The 10,627-nt window shown below is 28.6% G+C and overlaps 1 protein-coding gene across 1 annotated transcript in view; it reads right to left on the bottom strand.

Moving 5' to 3' along the window:
- Nucleotides 1-4,654, bottom strand: part of LOC100167484 (neuronal acetylcholine receptor subunit beta-2) — a 37,457-nt gene extending 32,803 nt beyond the window's left edge. The window contains exons 1-3 of the mRNA XM_029488131.1: nucleotides 4,522-4,654; nucleotides 4,264-4,436; nucleotides 1,131-1,175 (exon numbers count right to left, since the gene is read on the bottom strand). Coding sequence (XP_029343991.1) covers nucleotides 1,131-1,175; nucleotides 4,264-4,436; nucleotides 4,522-4,636 — 333 coding nt within the window. The 5' untranslated portion in view covers nucleotides 4,637-4,654. The remainder of the gene's footprint in view (nucleotides 1-1,130; nucleotides 1,176-4,263; nucleotides 4,437-4,521) is intronic.
- Nucleotides 4,655-10,627: the final 5,973 nt, after the last annotated feature.

The following is a 10,627-nucleotide window of genomic DNA, read 5'->3' on the forward strand; positions in this document are numbered from 1 at the left end:
ATCCTGTGGAAATACAAATAACAAACTATTATTGCTTATTTTTAAATTGTAAGTAAACCGATTTGTTTTAAATGCTTCCTAATCAAATCGAGTAGTTTCTAAGTTATTAAACATTCAATCTTAATCCTTAACAATGGTTTTACATAATGTATACATTATACAATATAATATTTAAATTTAGTCTAGCATAGGTTGAAGGTTCTATAATGATATACCTACTAGAACATTTTTTACAAATTATAAATTTCTAATAAATTAATATTGATTTCTATAATTTTTAAATCATCCCCGCTAATCACCATTTTATATACTAAATCTGTTATCGTGGACTATTTATTATCTATAGTGTAGTCAGTTCTAAAAGTTATGGTAATACTCTTTTTTTAACTCTTTTCTATTCTAATTGATGTAGGTAGGTAAACCAAAATTTTCTTAAGACCATATTCTTAAAATTTGCCATAATACTGGTAAGGTGGTCTTATTTGAAAAAAAAATGTGTATCTATAGCAACAGGGAACTCCTTAACAAATTTAAGTGTTTGAAAATATAATCCTTAAATTTAATTAAAAATTCTAAAAATTAAAATTTTAATACATTTTTTGTTGAAGAAAAAAATAGAGGGTGAGCATATATTTTCGTGAATACTGAATCACCCATAAGCCTGGACGGCTGAACTATTCGAACATTTCGGATTATTGAAATTATATATATTTACTACTTAGGTATGTTTATAGCTTATATTTAAAATATATTATGCTTTATGTATATAATACTTTAATAGTATACCTATAAAATGTCCGCGTTCTGCAATGTACCTTTTTAACCGACCATAACAAAGCGTCCGCGTTTTGCACTTTTAATGCTCGACCGTATAAAGTGACATAGAATCCACCGCCTAATATAATTATTAATTTTATAATTTCTTTGGTAGGTAGGTCTTATTATTATCTAGCTGTTACGTATTATTATCCGTATTATTATACCATTGGCTTTAGATTTTCAGGAAAATTCTAAATTTGTACACATTTCATTGGACAGTATAGGTACCTATATTGAAGAAGTTGTCCCTAGTTGCGCCATTAATAGGTATAGTAATTATAATTTATAATTTTATTTAAGTTATTACCTACCATAATTAATTGAATGCTCAATTGTAAAATGTCCCGTTTTTCGTTCTAAAATAAAAATAATAATATATGATATTATGAATAATAATAATTATTAATTTATAATAATTAATATGAAATTTTTTTTATAATAAATTATAATAAGGATTTAGTGATGGTTTAAATTATTATAAACATATGTCAGTCAATATAGCAATACAGCCATTAGACATAAATAAAATATATTTATTTTATTATAATTTATAACTTATGTCTTATACATTTTAAAGAATTTTTTTTTTAAAATCCAACAAAATTGGATTTGGATATTCATATCAGGATAACAGGATAATTATTAATTAGGATATTCAGATATTGTTCCCATCCCTAATAAAGATATTATACAGAAAAAGCGGCGTATTAGAAACACGGAAAATTGATATATAATAGTTTTATTGTAAACAAAATGTCTAGAGACCTAGACATATAGGGTCCTATTATTCTAGTTAATAGCCAATAGGCCTACTAAAGTAGAAACCCATCGGCTATTTGAAGCAATCGGTTAATTGACACATTTTATCTTGGTCCAAAAGTGTTCCTAATAAGCGACTTCTACTGTACTTAAAAATTCAGATAACTAGCCTATAATGTTTATATGGCGCAGGTGTCAGGGCTTATAAGGGCTCTAACTTCCCACCAAAATGTTTTTAAAAAAAAAATTGTTCATTTAGGCCAAGGGTCACCAAATGGCGGCCCGCGAGAAAAAGCCAATTTTTTTTATTTAGAAATAAAATATTTTTGGCCAACCGCCATATTATAATAAATATTATGTACTCAGGGCCTGATTTACCAATTTATGGTCCAGTACAATTTTCAATTTTGGGCCCCAAAATTGTCCATCCCTATACTCTCTCCAATGCTAAAATAAAATGCACCTATGCATATTGTATTTTTTAATTAGTTGCATATACATGAGTAGTTAGATCATAAAATAAAATTGTATTATTTAGTATACAAGAACACTTTACACTTTCAATGCATCTATGATCTATAATTAATGTTTTTAATGTTGTTATTCAAATAAGTATACAAATTAAAGAGCAAATGTATTTTTTTTTTAAATTAGTATTTTTTATTATTATACTTATATATTAAAGTAAAAGTTTTTAAGTTTAATGTTGTAAGTCAAATTTGATTTCAGCTAATCAGCTTTTACAAACATTTCGATTGTGCGCTATATAGTAGATAAACTAGTTCTAAACGTAAATTTATCTAAACTATACTGTGTAATTTTTTTGCTTTTTCATCTCGTCTATCCTTAGATTTTCTATTCATTGCAGTGGCACAACTAAAATAAAATTCCGGGGGGGGGGGGGGGGGTAAATGTTACATTACTACACAAAGCTTGTCAAGTTAGCCCTGGATGTACTTTGAATTTTTATGGCCCGCGAGAATTTTCCGAATTCTTAATGTGGCCCGCGGAAAATATTAATTGGTGACCCCTGATTTAAGCATTATCCACAAAGACTTTTATAGTTTTATGACTTTAATAAAGATCGATGTCATACACTGTTATGAGTAATTTTTGGTTATCGTAACTACCAACCATATAATATAGTATCTACCTACGCATACCTATAGATCCAACAGGGTATATCTCGCTCGCTATGCTAACTTGGACAATTTAAATAAAAAACATTTCTCAATTTGTTATGCGTAACACCACTGGCACCTGCTTGGGTATTTATAGGTCTTCCAGTAAAAACAAAATGTTTAAAAGCACATATATATATAGACCATCGCGCGGCTTTCGTTGGCTGCATTCGCTCGGACAATTTAAATCGATAACATTCCTCGGCTCAGTGGAGGATCTATGTTTTTATGGGGGGTGCTAAGGCTAAAGTCTCGTATTCTGTATACTCCATCCTGATGGAAAGACATTTTTTGGCCCTCAAAATGGATGTGCTTAATATCCAAAAGGTGCAGGCAACTCAATTTTTTTTTTTTTGGTACCAATTTTGTTTAGTTATTTCCCCAGCTTTTTGAAAAATACATGTTGTGTAGAGTATTTGTTTTTCAGGAAGCAACATACCATGGAAGGGAGGTGCTATAGCACCCTAGTACTCCCCTCTGGTTGTGCGTCTGCCTAGACTTGATATGTAAAACCACTTTGGGTAGTTCTCAAGGTAAGGTTATATGTTAATTTAGGATACTCTAAGACAGCGGTTACGGCCCTCAGAAAATTTTTTCCGGCCCGCAGACAATGAAAAAAAAATAGAAACCAATCATAAAGTACATATTATGTATAGGCTCATTAGCATTGCCAGTTTATAGATAATAGCTGTTTTTAACGTTTTCAATATTAATTTATTATGAGACTTCACATAAATCATTGGCCAAAAAATGTCCAGTAAGTAGTGAACTTTATAAATCTAAAATTCATAACCGAAGTATAAAATATCAAGTACATGCATCATATAGTATCATACACACAATTTCAAACAGTTAGTTGAAAGCAAGACTTGCCATTTTTCCCACTAATTTTAACCCAATTTTCTATTTAGATTATAATTATTATAAATTTGTATTTTATTCTAATTTATTTAGTTTAATTAATTATTATTTTATTTATTATTATTTACGCCACTATATATAGGCCGTTACTTTTGCATTTTAATATAATAATAATAAGTAATAACATATTATGTTAAAAATATTTGCTTTGACTATTTTTATGGCCCCCGAAAATGATCGAAATTCCCAATGTGGCCTTCTAAAAATATTAATTGGTGATCCCTGCTCTATATACTCAACGTTATTTTACATCATAGTAAATCGAGGGATATTTTCGATTTAAATTGTCCGAGTTAGCATAGCTATCGGGTAATCCCGCCGGGTCTATATAATATTCTATATACCTACGTACTATAATATATCTATATATAGCTATGGTTGCCAGTTGGTACTCGAGATAACCGAAAAGTACTTATTAACTCTTCTCCTTGAAATTTGAAAAAATCTTTACTTAGTATATAATACGTGAATAACGATACTACGTAATACAGCAATTTATTTTATCCTAATGTAGGAGTAGAACATTGGTAGGTACTAACCTAACCTATAGGCTAAATAAATTAAAATTTAAAATTTTATTTACCATATGGACATTGAAAATGTAAAATTTGGTATTAACAGACGTCTGAGACGATTGGTTCATCACAGGTCTTATGTTTTTATTGTAAGAGCAAAACAAATCATTTGAGAGTCTTGCAGCAGCAGATGAACCAGTTGAATCTTTACTGCATCCTTCACTATAATTGTGACTGCTCCCTAAAAATATAGTTGATTCATTAATCATTATAAATACCTACTATTTTTTATTTAAAACAACACTTTCAAATTCAATATAATTTACCAAGAAAAAATACCGCGCATATATAAAAGAAGCCCACTTTAAAAACAACCATCGTGTTCAACATAAAACTAAGTAATAAGTAATAACTAAAGGAAAAAACTGTAAAAGTATACATATATAAACGCCCACTTTAAATTTTAATTAGTCGTGTTCTGGTGTCTGTGGAGTATCATTATTCATATTAATATAATATTAGTTTATCTGTGACATTTTTGATAATATAAACATTATGGATAAACAAAAAAAAGTTTTTTCATATTTATATATTGTCAAATGCATGCGCATGCAAATGGTCTATATATAGGTTTCTGATAAAATAATGTTATATTTTGGTAGGTATATTCATGAACATAATATAAATATACCTAGAATATTTAACATTTAAATACAAGTAGAACTTAAAATGATTACCATAGTATATGTATATATTTAAAAAAAAATTAATTGTTTTAAGTTTTTTAAATCTTTTGTTTATTGATATCCAAGGGCGCGCGTAGCCAAGGGGTGATAAGCGACACACTCTCCTCCTCATCTGAAGTCCGTAAATAACAACTAAATATTAATATTTAACAAAATTTTAAATTGGAGAAGAAATGAACGCTATTTTTTGTCCCGGTGCATCTTTCTCAAGCATAAAACATCACAATGGTTTCCCATAAAGTAGCAATAGTAGGTATACTATAGTATAGCTATAGCTTATACTTTACATGCTATGAAACACTCGATGTTTTGCTTTAGCACTGTAAATGTCAAGGCATTAATTAATGGGATTTCACTCGGGGATTTTCTGTCTTTGTCGTCAGACTTAGAGTTACATAGCGTAACATAGGATTTTAGACGTGTTCTTTGCCAAACGTAACGATTGATAAAGTGAAGCGATAATTATTCTGAAAAGAGATATGAATTTTCCTTCAAGTCTGATTGAAATAGAGTAAATAGACTTTCCCATATTTTAGTTTCTGAGTGGAACGATGAATGTATTGATTTTACAATGTGTGTTTTTTTTTTTTTTTTTTTTTTTATTATTTTTTTTTTTTTGTGCCTGTCATCACCTTTTAGGACAGTAAAAGTGATTGGATTTTCTTCAACAGTACCTTTTATGATAGGAAAGTGAATCTAGTTGGTACTTTGGGGGGTCAAAAGTAAAATTTTTCCAATAGTTTTAATGTAATAGTTTTCAAAAGCGCCGTGAAAAACAAAAGAAAAATTAAGGAAAAATGGGAATTTTTACGCAAAATCTGTTTTCGAGAAAATTGATTTTGGTTTTTGGTGTAACTTTAAAACGAATGACTGTAGATACATGAAATTTTCACTGGTTGTTTATATTTCCATTTTCTATACATGATAAAATTTTCAAAATATTTTGATTTATTTTGAGCTGTTTAAGGACAATAATTTCAGTTTCCAATTTAATTAGTTTTTATTTCTATGAATGTCAATAAAACATTAGTTGTTGAGTAAAATTACTTGAAAATTTAATACAAGGCTCCTACTATATTATTACAATTAAATTTGAAAAATATTAAAAATCCTTAGTCACAGTTTTTTTTTATTAGCATTTAAAGTTCAAAAATTTACAAAATATGGAAAAATCACGAAAATTTGCAAATTATTTTGAGTTAATAATTCGTAAAAATTTTTCTTTTTAGAACTAAGATTTTAAAATGTAATACAAGATTCTTTATAGGACAATCTATCTTTACCAAAAAAAAATGTCTATAACCTATATTGTAACCTACCGTATAGCAGAGCGACATCCACTTACCCACCTTTTTTATATTATTCCCCAAAAACGTTATTTTAGAAGAGTATTTTAAAAGTTGTCATATTACAATTGTTGGTGAATTTAACATCAAAAATAAGTGAAAGTCGAAATTCCCTTAACAGAGGTTGGTACCGAAAAGGACGGTTTTGGGGAGCTATTATTATTGGCATTTTAGTACCGGTATAGGCAGCATTAGCTAGCTGTGGAACACAGAATTAATAGAGGGTTCACCACTTGATGGTTTCTGCTTAACCCTCGGAAGTTGGAATGGATGCTAAGACATGTTTTGATAATTGGATTCCCCCTCACTCCCCAATATTTTGGAAAATAGTCATGATTGAGTAAATGATAAATATCCACTTTTATTCTACATTTTTTATAACAAAGTAAATTATTAATAGTGTCATCATCTGTAATAAGTAATGACCGATTTAGAAATCTTCATACTGCTGACTGCCTGTCCCTATATTATAATTTTTTTTACTATACAAATTATAGATTAAAAAATATAGGAAAAAAGTTTTTAACAACATAGGTACAAATCGTATAATTGCCGATAGCTCTCTGCTTGGTTCTAGGTCACTATTTGTACGGTCGAGTAAGACGTCTTCTTAAAATCGATCAGGCCACTTTTTTTAAATTACGTTATCCAACTCTTATAACTTTTGTTTGAATATTTAAAATGTATGGAATTTTAAACGCTGATGTGTGACAGTTGTGCAGATATTTTGCAGGGACCCATATTTATTTTATTTTCAACGGAATTACGTTTTTATATAATTTTTATAAACTTTAAGGTCTGCTCGTTAAAAAACTAAATTTGTATATTTTATAAACTAATAAAATACAATTTGTATTTTTACACTAGACACGAAATTACTTAAAAGTATCAGTAGGGCAAGAGGGCATGGCCAGGGGCGCAAATTTCAATAGTACTTAATATGTAATATTTTTCACTTAATATTTGAAAAATATATATTTATTTTAACAACTTTTTATAGTAGAGCCTCGCTCTATTTTTATTATAATATAATATTTCCTATAATATTTCATATTTTAAAAACATAAAATGTATAGTATTTCACTACAATAATGAAAGTTAAACATTTAAACATAAAACAACAAGGAGTACTAAATTAGAACTGAACTTGGGGGTGCTAAAGACCCTTTTGAATTCGAACCCCCCTCTAGTAGTGTCAATAGCCTTTTGAAGTATCAAGATTACTTTCGCAGTTCATTACCACTCAGAGTATTATAATGTTGGTTAATAATTAAATGACGAAAACAAAATAATTAGAGTTTGAAAATTTCATGAAATTTAAAAAAAATGAAATATTTCGTGAAATATTTCAATTATCATTATTTTTGTAGTTTTGTCTTGTAAAATATTAAATAATTTATCTAAATAAATTAAATACCTCATTAGTCATTGACACACATTTTTTCCTTAGTTTTAATGTATAATAATATAATATTGTACTTTTTTGCTGTACCTATTATTTGATATTAAAATGTAAAATAAATAAGGAATAGATAACCATGTACGTGGTAACTTATATAGTTATATGTTAAAAATCAGATCAGAGTTTTATTGATCGAGAAAAGTTATGACATGTATTTCACTGTATTTGTATAATTGTATATAAAAAAAACATAATAAAAATAAAAATATAAAAATGGAATATAAATTTTAAAAAAAACGCTTGAGTATAACGTTTATCATATAATGTAATAATTATGTTATGTTATGAAGATCATTGTTTCTTATTAATGTTAACATGTGTTATAATTATATAAAACAAAAAACATAATACATATTAAAAAGAAACAGTAAAAGGAAACCAGTACTTAAGTATATAGCCATATAGGTATTATAAAGATCATAGTTTTCTTGCTAACGATTCACGTGAAATAATATAAATTATAATTATAATTTATATATAATAAAATATAAAACAAAATAATATTTAAAAAATAAAAATCCAATATTTCACAAAACATTGAAATATTTCACAACTTCGTTATACTCTTTCGATGGCGTAGCGCACAAGTGTGATAACTGATAATAGTGACATTTTCGTAATTGTTCAGGACACGGTCTTAGAAGATCTTCTAAGACCGTGGTTCAGGATTTGGCTTTGTTAGCGGCCAAAACGAAAATTGTGATTTCATATCACGCAGATTATATGCACTACAACAAACGTGCCGACCTCTAGCAGACTAAATATTTACTATACACTTCTTTCTTTCTGGAATTTTACAGGCCTTTAAGGCCCATTGCCGCAACAAGTAACAACATATTGTTTCCATTCTTCTCTATCATTTGCACATTCTTCTGCGTTTCTTACGTTCAAGAGTTTCAAGTCTTCCTTTACTCTATCCATCCATCTTTGTTTGGGGCGTCCTCGAACCCTCTTAGTGTCGGGTTTCCAATTAGTTATTGATCCAATGATTCCCATACATGTCCCGCCCAACTTATCCTCGTGCTCTTCAGGGACCCAACAATTGTAGGTTCCTTGTATAGACCATCCAATTCCCTGTTGCCTCTCACCTCATACTTTCCATCGTTATTTCTCTTTGGACCGAAGATTTTCCTTAATATCTTTCTTTTGAAAACTCCTAACTTTCCGATTTTGTCGTGGCCCATGTACCATATGCATACAGAGCAACCGGTTTGACTATGACTTTGTATAACGTTATTTTAGACTTTATTGATAGTAATCTTGATTTGAAGAGTGGGATTAGACTATAGACTATAGTAGCATCTATTTGCTGCTGTAATCCGTTTTTTTACTAAACACTTACAACATTAATTGTACACAATATGTAGAAAGTTGTTAACAAGACAACCATGCAAAAAACTCATTTTTTCGAATTTTGCACTTATCACACTTATGCGGTATGCCATCGATTTATACTACCTACCTATGTTATAGGCTACAAATTGTGTACCGTCATCGGTCGTCGTTGACGATAAACAATTTTCCAAGTAGGTATACCTACGTGGTACCAATGTACCATAGAAAATACTACTAGTATTTATAATCTACGGTGGTATTGATTCATTTTTCTTATAATTAAATTAAGAATATAAACTATGTTTGTGTAATTTTAAGCCAAAAACAACGAGTAAGCTAGGTAGTATATGAGTATAATATTTCTACTGTTTTGATTTTCGTTAATAACAACCCGTTTCCTAAGAAAAGCAAACGTCCACACGAGTCGCAATTTGGGTACTATGAATTGGGACAATATTATTATGAATTATGATTAAGACAGAAGTCTTTTCGAATTATTGGGTCCATTAACCATCGGTAGGATTGACAAAAAGCACATTTTATACCATTAACACGTGTATAACGTCACTGTCATGTCTAGAACGTATATATATGCGTGCGGGAACTCTCCATTATTTATTTTTCATTACAGACAACAGACGTTCTAACTGTGACTAAAGATTTTTAATATTTTTCAAATGTCATTAAGACAATATAGTAGGATCCTTGTATTAAATTTTCAAGCATTTTTACGTAATAAATAAAGTTTTATTGACATTCATAGAAAAAAAAAAGGTGGGTAAGTGGATGTCGCTCTGCTGTACAGACGTACAGTAGGTTAGAAGTGGGTCACTGTATAATGGACAGTATTAAATTTGAATTCAATGATATAATATCACTGTATAAGAAAAACGATTCTGAGCGGAGACGGTATGTCAGTCTAGGTATAAGACATAATATTATAATATAGTCTATGGTATTAAAAAAATAATAAATTCCAAATTAATCATATCACAATATCTATTAGGTACTTATAACGCGTTATACATCAACAAAAAACCGTGGTACTATCATAGATATATAATAGTATACTTTAGAAGTTTCAAGTACCCACGAATAATATTATACAATAACAACAAAATAACTAAAATAGTTACCCTAGGTTTTTAATATGTAATTTCGTCCAAATTTGTACTTAAAATGACTATAAAAATAAACTGTGTAAATGTATTTTTTAGATTTTTTGGTAACAGAATTAATTACTTACGTGAAATTTTGTTTTAAATTTTCAATTCTTAGATACAAAAATTGAACATTTTATAAATTTTTAACTACAAAATAATTTTTCAAATTAAAATTTGATAAATTTTGTCAAAATTTGATCTTTAAATGCTTATAAAAAAAAATTGTGCCTATGTATTTTTAATATTTTTCAACTGATATTGTAACAATATATCAGGAGCTTTGTATTAAATTTATACACTTTTTGGCCCACCAGATAAAACTTTATTGATATTTTATAGAAAAAAAAACTAAAAAAATTGATAACTGAAATGTTCCGTAA

This window comes from Acyrthosiphon pisum, chromosome A1, assembly GCF_005508785.2.
Source record: "Acyrthosiphon pisum isolate AL4f chromosome A1, pea_aphid_22Mar2018_4r6ur, whole genome shotgun sequence".
NCBI classification, from domain to species: Eukaryota; Metazoa; Arthropoda; class Insecta; order Hemiptera; family Aphididae; genus Acyrthosiphon; species Acyrthosiphon pisum.